Below are 17,974 nucleotides of genomic sequence, written 5' to 3'. Positions count from 1 at the left end.
ATGCATCCGAAGAAGTGGGCTGTAGTCCACGAAAGCTTATGCTCTAATAAATTTGTTAGTCTCTAAGGTGCCACAAGTACTCCTGTTCTTCTTTCTTCATTATGAAGTAGGGTCCTGGTCCCTGGGTTTTCCTTTCCACGGGGACCCCCATCTATTTCAGTCACCTCCTTCCTAATGTTGTCATACCTTGGGTCTTCTGCCTGGTCCCGTCCAAAATTTCCTCTTCCGGGGCTAATCTGCCCAAGATCTAGGGGCCCAGTCTCTGTTGCCTCTACTGGCTCAGAAGCGTTAGGGTGGGGGTCAGACTCAGGTGCTTCTCCCTCCTGCGTGGCCTCCTTTTCAGCTGCGCAGGTCCGCCTACCTACAAGAGCGACCCTCTGGCTTTGGGTCAGTATTCGTGTTCCCAAATCCTTAGCTGCCCTTCTTTCCCTTTTTGTCTTTCTACCCTGTCTGGGAGTGGAGAACAAATCTGGGGATATTTCAGAGAAGATTGGGGGTTGATAGTCTGCTGTGGATGCCTCACCAATTTTAGGGTCCCCATCTTTCTCCAATCCCCCTACTGGGAGAAAGTTTCCAAACTCTGGGAAATCCCTCCCTATGAGCACCAGGTATGGGAGTTTAGGGACTACATCTGCTGCTACCTCAAGTGTTCCCTTGGATCTCAATTTTTACTGGGATGGTCGGGTAGTAACTAACTGTCCCATGGACGCAGGTTATCCCTGTACGTTTAGCATGTAGCAACTGACTATGCTTCACAAGCTTCCTTGAGATAAGCGTGATAGCACTCCTCGAATCAACCAGTGCCGTGGTCCCTATCCCATTTAGTTTCACTGGTCTGGTGTACATGTGTGGGGTTAGCGAGACCCCCACAAGGTGGATTAGGGAGCATGGATCTGCCCAGTTCCCCAGGTTACACTGCATAGGCTCCTCAGCATTGGGACACTGTGCAGCTATGTGTCCCCACTCCCCACAGGCATAACATCTGTATGGAGCCCTAGGTGTTCCCCGGTCTCTTGGTTTGGGCAGTCTAACATCACAATCCTCTTCTCCCTTAGTGCTCTAACTCTTTGTTGACTCTGATGGGCCTTCAGCCTCTCTCTTTTTCCACCTGGGCCCTCCTGGTGGCCCAGTCACCCGAACTTTAGGGCTTGGTGCTGCTAGTTTAACCCGGGGTGCCTCTTCCTTAACTGGTCGGGTCAGCTCCCTCGCTGTCCTTCGCCTCTCTACCAGGGCGACAACCTCGTCATAGGTGGTGGGTTCGTTCTGGCTTACCGAGGCACGAAGGTCTGGTGCTAGTCCCCTCATGTATTGGTCGATGACCAGAACCGCTAGTATCTCTTCCGGACTCCGGGACTCTGTTTGCAACCACTTTCGTGCGAGATGGATGAGGTCATACAATTGGGACCACAGGGTTTTGTCTTCCTGGTACCTCCAACTGTGATACTGCTGGGCCCGCACTGCTGTCGTTACCCCAGATCTGGCCAGGATCTCTGCTTTCAGCTGAGGGTTGTCTGCCGCAGCCTCTTCAGGCAGATCATGGTAGGCCTTCTGGGCCTCCCCAACAGGAATGGGGCAAGGATGCCAGACCACTGATCTTGAGGCCAGGCCTCCAGTAGGGCTGTCCTCTCAAAAGCCCGAAGGTATGTCTCTACATCATCCTCCAGTGTCATTTTCTGCAGCCAATGGCTCACCCGTATGAGCCGCATCCCATCATGGCCGCAATTCAGCTCTGTAAGGGACTTTACCTGGTTTACCAGTTCCCACAACATAGCTCAGTCTTGAGCAGCCTGGTCCATCAGCAGGCAATTAGTCTCTTGTTGCAGCCGCACTGCCTCCTGTTGGGAGGCTGCCTGGACACGGGTAGCCTCCTGCTAGGCCGCCATAGCTTGTATCAATGCCCACACTACGTCATCCATTGTGGTGGGGAAAAAAAAAAAAAACACTTTTTGTTTTTTTTTGTTTTGTTTTTTAAAACACCCTCCTTCTTCCACCACGCTGTACACCCCAAGATCCCACCCCGACACCAGTGTGACAAAGTTCCTCCTCTATCTTGGTGAGACCTGAGCTTATTGGTGGATTTTCTTGCCTCAGAGATTCACCATGTGGGTTGGGGAACAGCCCAGAGACCTTCCCCTCTGGAAGAACCCACAGTCCAGGTCAACTGGGAGGTTTTGGGGGAACCCAGGCCCACCCTCTACTCCGGGTTCCAGCCCAGGGCCCTGTGGACTGCAGCTGTCTATAGTGCGTCCTGTAACAGCTGCATGACAACTACAACTCCCTGGGATACTTCCCCATGGCCTCCTCCAAACACCTTCCTTATTCTCACTACAGGACCTACCTCCTGGTGTCTGATAACGCTTGTGCTCCTCAGTCCTCCAGCAGCACACCTCTCAGCTCCTTGCACCTCTCACTCTCAGCTCCTCACTCTCACACCACAAACTGAAGTGAGCTCCTTTTTAAAACCCAGATGCCCTGATTAGCCTGCCTTAATTGATTCTAGCAGCTTCTTCTTAATTGGCTCCAGGTCTCCTAATTAGCCTGCCTGCCTTAACTGGTTCTAGCAGGTTCCTGATTACTCTAGTGCAGCCCTGCTCTGGTCACTCAGGGAACAGAAAACTACTCATCCAGTGACCAGTAGATTTGCCCTCTACCAGACTCCTGTAGCCCACTGGTCTGGGTCTGTCACACTATTTATTTATAAGGTGCCAGATGCCCAAATGCTTCTACAGTTATTGTGGATAATCCCAGCGGTCAAAAATAAAGATAAGAATAGAAAGATTTTGTCTTCTAAGACTCTAGAGGATAATTCTTATGGCTGAAGCAATTGCAGGTTTTATTCTTGTATTCCCCTTAAAAAAAAAAGTCAGCCACTAACAACTCTCGTGATACAGTGTGTGTATGGGAATAGAGGGGGGAAGGCATGAAACACATCTCCAAAGTTTGGCTGAACTGGAATAATCACCCAGACACCACAATTTACAGCCACACAGCCGTGGGATCTTTGAGACGTGCACACACCATCTACTACACCGGAGAGCATCGAATATCAAAATGATGTAAAACTGAATGGGCTTCTGCTTTTGGGTTAGCTTTGCGTGTCATTTAGTCCATTCTCCGTGACTGGGACATAATACGAATAATCAGGGTTTTAGTAGAATATATAGTGTGTGAGTACAGTAAGCAGACAGAGCCATATGTGCAGGAAGGACTTTTTACCTGAACTTTGCACAATGCAGTAAGGAGGAGTTCCAGTGAATGGGGAGCAGCAGATGCTCCAAATTGCACTTGCTTCCCAGCAGGCAGGGCCAGCGTGTACTTAGCACTTACTTAAGACTAGACATGGAAGTAATTCTTCTGCTCTACTCCGCGCTGATTAGGCCTCAACTGGAGTATTGTATCCAGTTCTGGGTGCCACATTTCAGAAACGATGTGGACAAATTGGAAAAAGTCCAGAGAAGAGCAACAAAAATGATTAAAGGTCTAGAAAACATGACCTAGGAGGAAATATTGAAAAAATTGGGTTTGTTTAGTCTGGAGAAGAGAAGACTGAGAGGGGACATAACAGTTTTCAAGTACATAAAAGGTTGTTACAAGGAGGAGGGAGAAAAAATGTTGTTCTTAACCTCTGAGGATAGGACAAGAAGCAATAGGCTTAAATTGCAGCAGGGGCGGTTTAGGTTGAAATTTAGGAAAAACTTCCTAACTGTCAGGGTTAAACACTGGAATAAATTGCCAAGAAAGGTGGTGGAATCTCCATCATTGGGGATTTTTAAGAGCAGGTTAGACAAACACCTGTCAGGGATGGTCTATATAGTACTTAGTCCTGCCTTGAGTGCTGGGGACTCTCAAGGTCCCTTCCAGTTCTATGATTCTATGTTCAAAGCACTGGACAGTTTTTGACACTGATTATTAAGAGTAGGGGAGGATTGTGAGCTGGTAAACTATTAGTATTGGCAATAATACACCAGGAAAGCTACACTTGATTTAATTACAATTCCACACAAAAATACTGCATTAAAGGAACCTTACGCATGTTAGGCAATCCATTTCCTGATTTTTGGTTGCTTCACTTTGCAGCCTTAACTCTGCCTCCTTGTGCATATGCATTACAATGCAGTCTTGAATTACATGATCACATACTGTTTTCCTGCCATTTATCTGGATTGTGTTCAGTGCCTATACGGGTTTATTTGTCCTTTTGGAATGCAAGGCACTAAATTTATAGACAGATTGCTTTTATTTGTTGAGAAACAAGTAATTTTATGAGGAAAATGCCATCTGGCCTTTCCTGAGCACTGACTGCAGCGTGTGAGTTCTTCTGGAGAAGTAATTTTGTCCTTTAGTTGCATAATAAAAACTGTGTGAGGCTCAAAAGAAAGAGCAGAGCTAGTTATTGTATTTCTGTGGGAGAAAGCACCAAAGCGTCTGGGACCTGAGCTGGAAACATCTCAGCACTGTATATACGGAGTTAGCAAGAAATGTACAGAACAATACAGTGTGTGTAGTATGGCGTGCCTCCAGCAAGGCTTAGGGGGGCATATTGTGCCCAGTCCATGCAAAGCATATGAGGGTGGGTGAGTTGGGAAAGGTACAAAGAAACTGTCATACCCTCAGCTAATTTAGGTGCAAATAAAGGTGGGCATAAATATTGAATATTAAACATCTAACTACATGACTGTTTTTACAAAGCTGGGAGTTATTAGCATTGCACAGAGAATTCTGCACCCTCCGAATTGGAGACCAAGACGAGGTTCCTGGTGACGAGCAGAAAGCTCTCGCCTAGGAAGAGCCGCCAGAAGGAACTAAAACGTCACTTCTGAGTGAGAGTCATAAAGTGCAGTTACACTTGTGTATGTGACCCCCTCTGTTTGCTGATGGATGGGACACTAACAGTAGTTACTGGACTCAGTGGCCCCTGCTTTGACCCCTGCTGTGAGACAGAGGGTGTGTGATCTTGGTAACCCATATGACAGGGACCAGGAAATGGAGATCAGTCTTGGACAGCTTTCCTGTTTCTCACACCATTATTAGAGATACAAATAAAAGAGCAGCATGTGATGGGATGTGGTCGGAGAGGGACTCTCGGGCTGTCGTACCCAAAGGCTTTGCTCCATGACTGACACAAAGCCATGCATGAAGCTCTGTGTGTGCCAAGCTCTGTGATTGTAACCCAACGGTGGGTCGGTGAGTGGGTATAGGTGTGACACTATTTCCTTATGTGGCCTTAGCCAAGCCACTCAAAAGTGAAGGACTTTGAAGCGGTGAGACATGGATACTGGGTGTCTCCCTGCACAGCCCCTCTCTGCTGGCTCCCATCCAAACCAGATGTCTGGGCAGCACAGGAATGGTGAGGGAATCATTGTCTGCTCAGGGGCATAGTTGAGACAGGAGCTGGCAGACTGGCCCATCAGCTCCCTGTGTGGGCTGTGGAGAGGGTATGTCCCTGTCACAGGGTGACTGGCCCCTTTAAGTGGGAGCAGGGTCTAGTGCACCTGTGGCTGATTAAAGCCCATTTGGGAGGCAGCTAGAGAAGGCAGCTGAGCCATATAATGGAGAGACTGAGTGCTCTGGAAGGAGTGAGTGAGAGTTGTCTGAGAACAGGGCAAGAGAGAAGGAGCAGCAGAGAGTTGCTGGAGGGAGAAAAGCTGAAGGCACTCAGTAACCAAACTGCCAGGGATGTTTTCTGTGGAGAGCTGTTGGGAGGACTGGCCAGAGCTGGGGACCCTGCCAAGTTGTGGGAACTGAGGAAGGCTTGTGCAGAGGCCCCCAGGAATCCAGAAAAGGACCAGCTTGGTCAGTGTAAGCTGGGCCCAGAAGCAAGAGGAGTTGAGGAGGCAGGAGGATCCTAGGAGCAGAGCTAGGACTCACACCACCTTTCAGCAATGGAGGGCTATAGTCCTGAATGGACACTTAGTGTGAAGGGTAGGACTCCTATCACTGAAAGGAGACCTGACTGGGGCTACCGGAGAACACTTGTGGGAGAGAAGTGGGTCTTGGCACTGTCAGGGTGGGCCTGGAGAGGGGCCCTGGAGCCGGCTCAGAAAGAACTGGGACAGAGTGGCTAATGGCTCTCAGGTGGGTGACCTGGGAATGGTGACCTTGGCATGGGAGAAAGGAGCTGCTGTGTTGTAACCTTGTTTTGCTTTGGGAGGAAGTGTATTTACCAGGAGGCATCCGCAGACTGTGGCATATCGTGTGAATAAAAGGGTTTGCGTTTGCTACCGAGAGAGACAATGCTTCTTTTCATAGGTGAGAGAAGGGGGCAGTGAGGCAGGCGCCCTGTTGTGGCGCAGCCTGTTCCGGGATGGTGCTTGAGGCAGAGGCTGCCATGCCCCAGGATTTTACCCTGAGGATTTCTCCCTAGAGCGCCCAGAGCTCTCCCCAGTGATGTGGGCTCCTGTCTGAGAAGGGAATTGGGGAATTTGCCTGGGGCTGTTGTGCCAAACAAGTGGCCCTGGGCAGCAGAGGGGAGAATGGCCCTGCCGGCAGATCCCCCCACAGGAGGCTGCTCTGGGCTGTCCGGAGCAGAGCTGGGGTGGATTTACCCCAGCCAATCCCAAGTTCCTTTCTGAACCCCCAGCACACAGTCCCTCCCACAGTGACCATATGAATGGATAAGATAGAATAAAATCAGTGAGCTGTATTAGCTTGAGAGTAAGGGTAGCTAGTGTTCCCATTTATTATTTGTACTGGAGAAACACCTAAAAGCTGCAGTCGGGATTAGGGCTCCATTGTGCCAGGCAGTCTTCAAGTGCACGGACTTTGCGCCAAAGAGCGTACAGTCTAAGAGACACAATGAATGTGGGAACGGGAGACAGTTTTATTTAGCAGAACTACTCTTTATCTTGTTTCTAACTATACCAGTGAAACAATAGCTATACAGTGAATAGACAACACCATCACTTTGTGGAATGAAATAAATCGAACCAGAGTAAGTGGAAAGTTCGTTAGCCAATACAAAGAGGAGAATAAATGACTCCATAAGAGTCAATTATATAATAATTTTGTTAACCCTAATACCCGAAGGAGCTCATTTTGTTAATACTTTGTAGTGTATCGCTCTTGCCAGCACATATGAGGTATCAGTCTAGGATATTTTTCTCTTCCTAAGTGGTTCCCCGATCAGGGCTTAGGAAGTAGGAGAACTGTGTTTCAGAATCAACTGTAATTCAGGCAATGAAAATCCAATACCTTTGCCATTGCCAATAAAAAACAATAGACTCTTATAAAACCCTGAAAATTGATAAGGTTGTAAGTAACATTAGAGGCAAGATACAATTTCCTTAAGGAAAGCTAATAGAGATCCTTTCACATACCAGTCAACTGAAGATTTGTAACTTGTATTAACACTCTTGAACCATGGGGGAGATTACAGAGGGTTCAGGTCATAATTATGTGTCTAAATATATCCTTATTTTGCTCACTGAGGAACTTCGCAGACTCAAATAATGAAGTTGTTTCATCACTTTGTCAGTCCCTACAGCTGCAATCTCATTAGAGTTGAGCTAGAGTAGCAGTGAAACCGTTTGATCAGAAGAAGAGCTCTCAAACTGATTTTTAGAGTGCAAATTTTCCTACTCTTATCCCAAAGCATATTTCCTGAGAACATAGTTTTAAGTAATTATTTTGATATTAGACATTTTCTTTAAAATCTAAAAATGGAAAACCACATTAAAAGAATATGTGAGCTAGATGTGCCAATTAAGTACTAATAAGTGTGTATTCTGGTATTCCAACAGCATCACAATGTTTACCTTTTTAGTATAACTTATTTTTTTCTTTTATCAGCTGTACTAAATTCAGCAGAGAGGCCACAGCAAACACATGCTGCTCCTGTACAGCATTATGACTAATGATCCATTTTTCTTTTGAAACCTTTTGAATTAGGATCACTTTTTCAAAAGTAGACTGCTAGAGCCTTCTGGTGACTTTGAAGAGGACTGAGGGGCTAAACGGGAAGGTTGACATGTCAATGGCACCTATTAATAGTGTATTAAGATATTTGAGAGAGGGAATTGACTACTGAATACTGTCTTTATTTGTGGCATTTTAAAATTCTTCTGGTTTTTTCTATTATTTTCTAAAACCAAACAAACTGAGAACAAGAATGTTCAGTTGATTATAAACCTAACAATTTTCCTACCCTGAGAAATGTTTGGTTTTATACATGGAATGTCCATACATAAGGTTATGCTCTTTGATTACTATTTTTGATTATTCTTTACCAGTATGTTTATATATAAGTAGCAGTTTTACTAAGAACATTTTAACAGGTAAAGTTTTATAATAAGCCATGTAACTACAACTAAAAGAATCTTTACTTTCTGAGCTGGTGTAATGCAAATAATTGAGAAATAGTTTCATGCTGCCTAAGTGCACTAACATTTCTGTTTTAAGGGAGATGGTAGATTTCCAAGCCAGACCATTCAAATATGTAGAGCAGCAGTATTTGCAATGGAAGGTGCTAACTGCTGCTAATTCTTCTTTGTGTCAAATGTGGGGACTGTCTATTTAAGGTTCTGGTATGGTACGAATAGCGGTTGGGCTGGGAAAACTCCATGTCTGATTGTTTTCTTTTACAGAAACCACTCTGAGTTCACTAAAGCAGCCACATGCGGATAGTTCTCCTGTGGTGTCTTCACCTCACCAAAGAAGAGACTCAGACAGGTACTGCCAGCTCTGTGCAGCCTGGTTCAATAACCCCATGATGGCACAACAACATTATGATGGCAAAAAGCACAAAAAGAACGCAGCCAGGGCCGACTTATTAGAACAACTAGGGAAGACATTGGATCTAGGAGAGTTGAGAGGTAAGAGCCTGTCTTGAACATAAAGCATCTATGCGTTGAGAAGGAAGATTCATCCTCTGTAGGTTGTAATGTGTTTCCAGCCTAGTCTCTCTCTGTTCACCTTAGTCATTTCAATTAGCAGATTCCAGTCTTGTCTGATTATAGAAGAAAAGGATGCAGTGTTTGGCTCATGCTGCTCATATGCAGCTCTTCATAACGTTCCTTTTTCTAGGATAGTTTATTAATGTAGTGCCTGAGCCTTAGCCCATAGCACACAATACAGTAAATACGTGTTTTAAAATCAGCACAGCTCAGTAAGATGAATACTAATTTTTAAAAATATAAAATTTTAAAACATTAGCTCAGACCTTCCACCAGGCTCAGTTACATCTTTAAAAGCACAACCCCATAGACAATATTCAAAAACATAGTAACAAGTATATACATTATTTCATTTAGGTTATAAGGAGCCTCCTTTTTTCTTGTTTTTGTGGTCGATAAGGCAAATAGGGCGACAACCTGCACACCTTTCTGTGGGATAACCCGCTGCAGTCATAGCAGCATCATTCCGAAGTTGGTCCTTTAGCATATCTTGTGTCTCTCTTTCAAAGAAGGAGGATCTTGGAGATTAGCGCATGTCGCGATTCCCTGGCAATCACAGGATCACTCTTCTAGGTGCCACGTTACAGAGAGAACGATAGTCTAGTACTTAGACTGGGAGTTGAACTCCAGGGGTCTATTCCCATTTCTGCCACTGACTTGCTGTGTAGCCTTGGGCAAAGGATGTCCTGTGCCTCCATTGAGGCATTTGTAAAATGAGCAGAACACCTATCTCATTCGATGTGTTGTGAGGTGTAATTAGTGGCTGTGAAATTATGTGACATTCCTGGGTGGAAGGCACTAAAAAAGTATAAAGTATTTACTGTGACTGTTCTATGGAGGTTTCTTGCCTTCTCACAGAAGGTATGCTAGGCAACTGTCTCCGATCAGCTAAAGGACCTTCCTTGACCCTGCTCCACTTGCTTAAACAGCAAGTATAGCATCAGACCATGTCAGGGCACCAAAGGAGACAAGTCATAACCTGTCTGTTTTATGTCTAATGTTTGCTTAGAGAGCAAATGTTCTTCGCTGCCTCAGCCTGAGTTATCAGCACTTCAGCTCTTATAGAAATAAACATCTTAATGACTTGACCTCTAAATTCTTTAGTGTTTTAATGGCCTGTATTTTAAATAAATGACAAAAGGGCCGTCCCCATTTGGTAACTGGAAGTGACTTGTTCCGCAGTCCATGTAAGGCTATTAGCTCTCAACATTGACCTCCCATGCGTCAGATGCAGTGGGTATTTACCCATGAAAGTTTATGCTCCAATACATCTGTTAGTCTTAAAGGTGCCACAGGGCTCTCTGTTGCTTTTTACAGATTCAGACTAACACGGCTACCCCTCTGATACTTAACATTGACCTGGAGTCTTACCTTTGCATCAGTAACAGGTGTGAGCCTCACCCCGAAATTCTTGCTTGGTAGCTATGCGCTCAAGGCTTAACTATAATTGGTTATGAAAGACAAGTGTCTCTGATCCTCCTTTCACTGTCCTGTGTCTGATAAATACTCTGCATAAATATCTCTGAGTGTTTGACTCAGATTCTCTGTTGGTGTAAATCAGTGTAGCTTCATTTAATAGAGCTGTGCCGACTTACGCCAGTGGAGGACGTGGCCCAGTATCAAATGCTGAGAAGACTATATCATTAAAGTGTGAGAATTCCTAAAAAGGGAAAACTATGGAGCTCCTTTTAAGGCACAAGTTTCATTTTGATGGAATATGGCCCAGTATGTTCCTACAGGAATAATTAATTGAAATAGACAAAGGAAGAGGTACTAGTTCAGATTTTCAAAGCAGTGCAAGGATTTGGTTTCGCAGCAGGACATTCCATATCATTTTCAGTTTTGTTCCTTTGAAGGAAAAGACTGTTTCCCTTCAATAACTAATAGACATACTGTAGATTATGAATTTCTAGGCTTCAAATAAAACCTCTAATGCTTTCTCAGATTCTTCGTGTGCTACACAGGGAAAGCCAGTGTGGCTCACAATACCATAAATATGATTCATAGGCTGACTCATTGCCCCTTGCTGAACATATGCAGTGAAGAATAAACTGGGACGGTAATATGGAAGTGCTTGCTACCTTGAACTGTGCTGACCTCACGTGTGGCCGGGAACATTAGTAGCAGTAAATCAATCAATTGTGGAATGTTTTATTCATTTAGTTATTGTCTAGGAGAATTAGAAATGGAGGAGTTTAAGGTACCTACTGGTCCGTACTGCGTTTTTGAAAATGTGCTGCTGTTCTGACCTCCATGACATAGTTTGGATTTGCAGATAATCTAGTATCAGTAAATCATGCATTAATGGACAATGGAATTTATAGGAGAGAAGGAAACATAAACATGTGTGTGCATAGATGCACACAGACATCTGTGAGAGAAAAAGAGAGGGCACCTTGCTGCTAGTTTTGGACATTTTGGGGGGTACTTTTTCCTATTTTCAGTGATCAGATTTTAATTTTGGAGGAGAAAACACCTGAATGTACAGCTAATGGACCCAGTTCTGCAACTTCAGTGGCCCCAGAAGGATTCCCCTGCATAGGAGATGGCTCCAGAAGTACAGGGCCATTTTAGTAGCTCCTCCACCTACCCTTTGCTGGCTCCTGGTGCAGGAGAAAAGGGGATATTGTTGGCCCATTCTTCAATCCAGGTGACTCCTCCCACTTCCAGCTGGTGTCAATTAGAGTGGGCTAAAGGCTGCTCCACCTGGATGTTGGGATTGGGCTGATGTCCATTCTCTCTGAGAGTGAGGAGCAGTGTTATCAGAGATTTCATCTGCAAAATATGTGTTCAGTCAGGACCAAGCTCTTAAGCAAAGCCTATGCACTCAGAGGATAAGATCCTGCTCCAAGCCTCCTCCAGTCACATGATCACTTTACTGTTTAATTCCCTTTTTTTGGTTGGGTTAAATTGTGCTGTTATTGCTATTAAACATAGTTTTTGTTGCAGTTCTCTCACTTGTGAAATTAGTATTTCAAAATCTTCTGAACGGAAAGGAGATGACATTTATTTAATATTAGTGGCTGCTCACACATGAGGCATGTTATTCACTATTCATTATTCTCTCAGGCATTCAGCAATCATATGTAATTTCAAGTGATTTCACATCATTTTCTACATGTCAGAGGCTTGACATACTACTTGATAAGCATGACATACGATCATAACACCCTAAGGGTCTAACCACAAACAGAAATTCCTCATTTGCTAATCATAACTTTCAGTTACTGTCTGTGATTTCCATTTATAGACTCAATCCAGTGGGGAACAGGCCTGTTTAGCTGGTATAATAATTGCAGAACATCATTTGAATCCACATCACAATCTGAACCGAGTGGTTGATTTTAGGAGTTATTGGAAATGGATATAGGGCTTGGTTCTGATCTTAAAACTGTATTAACGCCAGTGTAACTTGGCTTCCATGGAATCCTGATTTAGGCTCGTGTAGATAAAATGGGACTCAGGCCCATTCCAGTAAATCTGCGTTTTGATTGGTTAGAGCTGCTCCTGAATCAGAACCTCAGATCTCCTCAGGCTTGAGCTTTGGGGAGATTGGGTGTGAATCCAGATCCTAACTTTGTATCATCCACAGTTAATTTTTGTGTAACAAACAAAATTAATATTATTAATACACCATAATTACCATTATTTATTAATATAATGAATCAGTTTTTCAAAAGCACCTAAGTTACTTTATCACCTAAATCCCCAATTTCAAAAGTGACTTAACGCCTTAGGATCCCTAGTCCTAGTAACTTTCAGTGAGTCTTGGCCTCTGAAGTCACTTAGGGGCTTTTGAAAATTGTATCTAGTCTGTATTTTGGCACCTGAGTTATTGCATTTGTCCTCCCACCTTCACCTTCTTGGGTAGTGATGTGGCTAAGTGCAGTGAGTTTTGTGGTCACAATTCTCTCCTGCAGGAGGAAATGGTGCCCATAATAAATTAAAATTTGGCAGTTATTTGATTGTTTTCCAGGGGCAGGTGTTTTGTCCCAATTTGTCAGTCCCTGCGCAGAACAAGCACAGAGTTTAATTCCCGCATAACTCGCAGGGTGGACTTCAGCAAGAACTCTCAGCCCTGTTTACACTTGCAGCTTCTTATGCTGTGTTCAGTGAAGTGGAATAGCTGCGAAGAGTCCAAGGATTTCACTCCCACTTTTTGGAAATGCCTATAGTGCACACATGATCTTGAAATAAAAATGAGGCAAAATGTTTTTCTCTTCCGAAGTCCAGGAAGGAAATTTAGCGAATTAAAATTTGCTCCCTTCTAGCACCCACATTGGGTCTTGCTATCCCCAATATCCACATAGTACTGCAGAGATTAGAGATGGTCGGGAGACTGTTTTATCATACTACAAGAATTTTCAAATTTTTAAATATGTTTCCTGTCCCAATATGGGACAAAAGGTCAAAATCAGATTTTCACAAACTGAAAATCCAGAAAAACTTTAGATTGGATCAATCCAAACAGTAATTTCAAAACATTTTGTTTTAGATTTTGACCTTTTAAATTTAAGTATAAATTAAAATTAACTTAATTTTTAAACAGTTATTTTGATCTGAAAAAATAGAATTTTTCCATTTGAAAATGTTGAAATGGGCTGTTTCAACAATTTCAAATTTTTCATTTCAAAAATGTTTCAAAACAGAAAATTCATCAAAACCATTTTCCACAAAGGAATCTGCATTTTTGATGGAAAAAAATATTTTGACAAAAAATTCCCAACCAGAAATTCTACCAGATATTGTTAGCAATTAAGCCAAGAGCAACCATCCTAGTAAACTAGATTAATCCTTTGTTGCTGAAAATGTCAGAATCCACTTATAACATGTTTTCTCCACTGGTGTTGCATTAACAAAGTCATCTTTCAAAAGAAGAGAATTGTCTATAAATTCCCTTCTCAGACTTGACTCTCTAGAACGTGAAAAGAAGTGTTGTATGCGTGGATAATAAAAAGGCCAATTCTTGATTATAACCCCACTCTTTCTATAGACACCCCCAGCTCTGTAAAATCACTGGAATGTAGGACTTTCCATAATGGATCAGATCACTGACCTGCCTGCTAAGTCTAGTATTTTGCCTGTGGAAATGGCAAACATTTCGTGCTTCAGAGGGAGATGGAAATCTGTCACCCTCCATAATTCACTGGACCAGCTGAGTGTTGCTGTACTTAGGACAAAGGACTCCTTCCTGACTCCTGCAGTGATCAGTTTATGCCCTGAAACATGAGATTTTACTGCTGAGATCCTACTATACCTAGCTAATAACTATTGAGCTACTGGGCATAAAATCACTCAGTCTTTGCAGGAATTACATTGAATGCATAACAGCTCAGTGAGTACAAAGCAGCACTGCAATGTCATTCTAGGAATAACATGTCAAAGCTGCTATAGATAGTGGCAAAGGCAGCAAAACACATGTGTTGGGATCGATGGCTCAGCAAACACTGCATTGTGTTGTGGTCTGGGCCAGTACTGCCATCAGATTGTGAAGTTGGCAAAGAAATGCTGGTGATGGCCTGAGCCCTTTGGAGACAAATCCACACTGTTGTTGTGGCATTCACACTGCTCTTGCTCATGAGGATTTCTTAGCTGCTGGTTGTCCACACAGGTGGGTGGCAGTCTCAGCGGTGTTTGTCTGCCAGGACTCTAGCCTTTGTCCCAGGATGAAGTCCAAGTTTGAGAAGTTTGAAGAAACTTTTGGAGGCAAAAGGATAGCTCTTAATCTAGGTTGCAGGTACATAACCAGCCCTGACTCTTCAGCCCTTGCCTGTAGGAAGTGAGAGCCTCATGGACGCACAGTTTCCCTTAGGCAAGGAGAAGTGAAGCCAAATGATCTATTCTATTTAGATACTTGAGGCTGTCAGCCTAGTACAGTATCTGTGACTAAAAGCCATCAGACAAATCCTCTGAAGAGTACTGCCAGCACAGATAAGGAAAAGCACCCTTCCACCCCGTGTCTGCACTTCTGCATCTAATAAGGAAAAGCTGCATCAGGCTTATGCAACTCTCCAAGGCTCTTTGTGTGCCTTGATTGAAGCCTCCTATTGTTCTGTCTAAACTAAAGAGCTCGTGTCCTACTTCCCAAAAGGAAAGTGCAGAATCTTTCACTGGGTTTTAGGGATATATACATCATTTACTTCGGCTTCTAAATAGTTCCATGTCTGGCTAATGGGCCGCATTCATTTTATCTGGCTCCTTCTTCAGAGATGCAAATTCAGCATCAGCGTTAATGCCCTGTCCTGATGCACATGGAAGGGATTTAAGACTGTTTGTTCTACAGACTGTGCCACAACTCTCAGAAGAATGGCATAGCCAGAAAACGGTCTTTTTCACATTTTGTATAAAAGACTGACTGTAATACCTTTTCCTCCATGTTGTTAGCTGGGAAGCTAACGGTGTCTTCTGTTAGACAAGAAGAGAGATGAAGGCAGACCTCTGGATTGTAACTTGCTTTAATCAGTGCAAAATTGCCCAGCTTACTCTCTCTCGTATTCTTTTTGCATTTGTCAATAAGCTGCGCAGACTGTACTCTCACATGCTCTCCATTCCCCATAGGTTATATTTTCTCAGTATTCACTGGATGGCAAACTCATTTCCTTTTCAAGTCATCCCAGGTGGCTTGCAACATCATGTTTTAAATATTAATTCTGTTTTGACTACACTGGGAACCTAATGTTTGATGCATTTTATAGTATTGGAGTGAGCAGTGTAGCTTGAAGTACAAAATTCCAGCAATCTTGATTTTCTGATAATGGTTATAATAAAATATGTATTGCTAAATATGAATCTGTATTTGGAAAAATAAATGTGGAGTTATAGCTCTGGACAATTGAGATTTATAGAAAGCGAAAGCATCAACTTTTTTTTTTTTTTTTGGCCAAGTGTTTATTCTGAAACTTTGAAGTCTTATTTTCTTTTCTGAAGTAATAAATAAACACGTAAAAAAAGCCTCCTTACTGGCATTATTTCTCTATTCTCTGTGCTCAGATCTAATCTGAGGTGTGTGGGATCATGACTGCACAGCCCTGGAAATCAGGTGCTTTGCCTGAGCAGAGGAAGCTTTTCATATTATTCAGGAATGGATGTTCGCATGTCTCCGATTAGAATCCAGCCCAGTGTCTGCCTAAAGTGTCCCACACAGGTGTCAGATGTGCCAACTCGATCTCTTCATAAGCTCCAGCTCTGATAGTCAGCAGGTCCAAAAAAGCTAATGCTGTCCTCGGACAGCCTTTTCTACCTGGTGACAAGCTTCAAAGCTTTGTAATGTTCTTTCCATGAGCAATACAAGAACATGGATTTTTGGTTTTCCCCTAATTATTTGCTGCATTTGAGTGATGTTTGCAGCCCTGGTTATGTTTAGCCATATGTGAAATAGCATACCAGTTTTTCTGCATGTATGAGGACTTTATCTGTCTGAGCAGGTTATCTTTCTGCAAAATTGACAGAAGATTTCTGTCACTCGAATTACCTATACATTGCAGCGGGTGCCTCCAGAGCTTGATGTGCAGTCTTAGCACAGCTAGTGATTTATCCTGTCTTCCAGTTATGACCCAGTATAACTAAGGAAAGGAAGTGAAAGGAGATTGGGGGCGAGGGAGGCGGGTCCCATTCCATGCATTGAATAGGAAAACATACCGTGGAAGAGAGAAATTAAAAGCACTTTCCTTCCCCTTAATGAGGTGTTTATTCGGCATGTTGGCATCCTTCCCCCTTGCTCGCCATCGATCTTTGAGTTCTTTGCTGCAAGCAAATAAAGGTTTTCTGGATTTGAGTCAGTATGTCATTTAGGTCTTCATGTGGGGAAAAAGGCCTTCCAGTACAAATGCGATGGAAAATCTGAAAAAGTCTTGTGTTGTGATGCATTTGAGATGGGTGGATATGCGCCAGTATGGGAAGCTATGGTTGTGGCCCTGGTTTTACTGCATCAGTAAGGGTCCAGATGACAATGTTAAGTTGAGAATTGACAAGTGATATGTGCCTAAGCGAGTGAGCAGTATTCTAGAGTAGAGTACACAAGAGCCAGTGAAGAGGTCCATAGAGTTTTGCATCAGCTCCCCATGTCAGGATGGGGAGCTAGGATTGGTGCTAGGACTTCACTTTGTGGTAGGTAACGACAACCTTCTTGTAATCTTTCCTGTTATGTGCTAAGGCACAATCAATGTCGTCAGATTGGCATGCAGATCGCACTCAGCGATGTCCCTGATTGAACTGCAATGGAGATAGTGAGACTTAGTGGAACCATAAAAGGATAAAAGTTTACAAATATAATAACAAGAGTATAAAGTTTGGAATCTTCCTACCCAACATATATGACTATTCAACAATAGTGAATGGAAGCTGCTGCATTTAGGTATATTGAGTTCCAGTTTGGCAGTTTTAAACTTTCCCCAAACTTCACCAAGCATAAAGCAAATTGCTTTTTGCTCCATCAGGTCACGTTTCACCAGTTTTGCTTCTCATTTGGCATTTTTTCTCACTGATCTCTCTTGTTCCTCCTATAAAGTAGGTGGTCACTGCATGGGCAAAGGCCATGCAGAGAAATTGACAGGTCTTTGAAAGGGTTTTTATGGGGAATTTAATTATGGGTTCTGCTTATTGCTAGCAATGAGCTGAAACTATATATCAAAATCCTTTCACTTTGAAAGCTGGTCCAGTCTTTGAAAGGTCTGTTTGACTGAGTTGTGTGTCTTTTCCTTTGCTGTGTCCTATGTATATCTTTGAATGGAGAGAGTGAGCTGATAATTTAATATAAAGACTTTATTTTGTCGGTATTTATAACCTTAACTTCTATGTACTTCTGTACAATGACAAATTGGCTGCCTGTACATCTCACTTGGTATGATACCAGACCTAGATGCTAAAAAAGAAAATGAGATTTCTAGAAAGCATAAAATCAGGCAGAACTGTCTCTCTAGCCCACTGTTACCAATTCCTTATTTATTTCACCTTTGAGGGAATAGGTTGTTTCCCAACGAGAATGCTTAGCACAGTTCTGGGAAATTATTTAACCTTGCCCATAAGGTCTGCAAGAAGAGCCTCAGCTGAGGTCTTGCGAAAGGTACACACAAGTCTCAATCACA

General features: G+C 43.3%; 1 protein-coding gene across 4 annotated transcripts in view; it reads left to right on the top strand.

Moving 5' to 3' along the window:
• The window catches only part of ZMAT4 (zinc finger matrin-type 4), a 172,857-nt gene that overhangs the window by 113,307 nt on the left and 41,576 nt on the right, over nucleotides 1–17,974 (top strand). For all 4 annotated transcript variants that reach the window (XR_004644626.1, XM_034762023.1, XM_034762021.1 and 1 more), the window contains exon 5: nucleotides 8,583–8,810. Coding sequence is in view for 3 of the 4 variants with exons in the window: in XM_034762023.1 (XP_034617914.1) it covers nucleotides 8,583–8,810 (228 nt within the window). In the remaining variant the exon portion in view is untranslated. The remainder of the gene's footprint in view (nucleotides 1–8,582; nucleotides 8,811–17,974) is intronic.

The sequence above is a fragment of the Trachemys scripta genome, chromosome 2 (genome assembly GCF_013100865.1).
Source record: "Trachemys scripta elegans isolate TJP31775 chromosome 2, CAS_Tse_1.0, whole genome shotgun sequence".
Classification (NCBI taxonomy): Eukaryota; Metazoa; Chordata; order Testudines; family Emydidae; genus Trachemys; species Trachemys scripta.
Note: the sequence above shows the minus strand (reverse complement) of the source record. Positions and strands in the feature narration are given on the sequence as shown.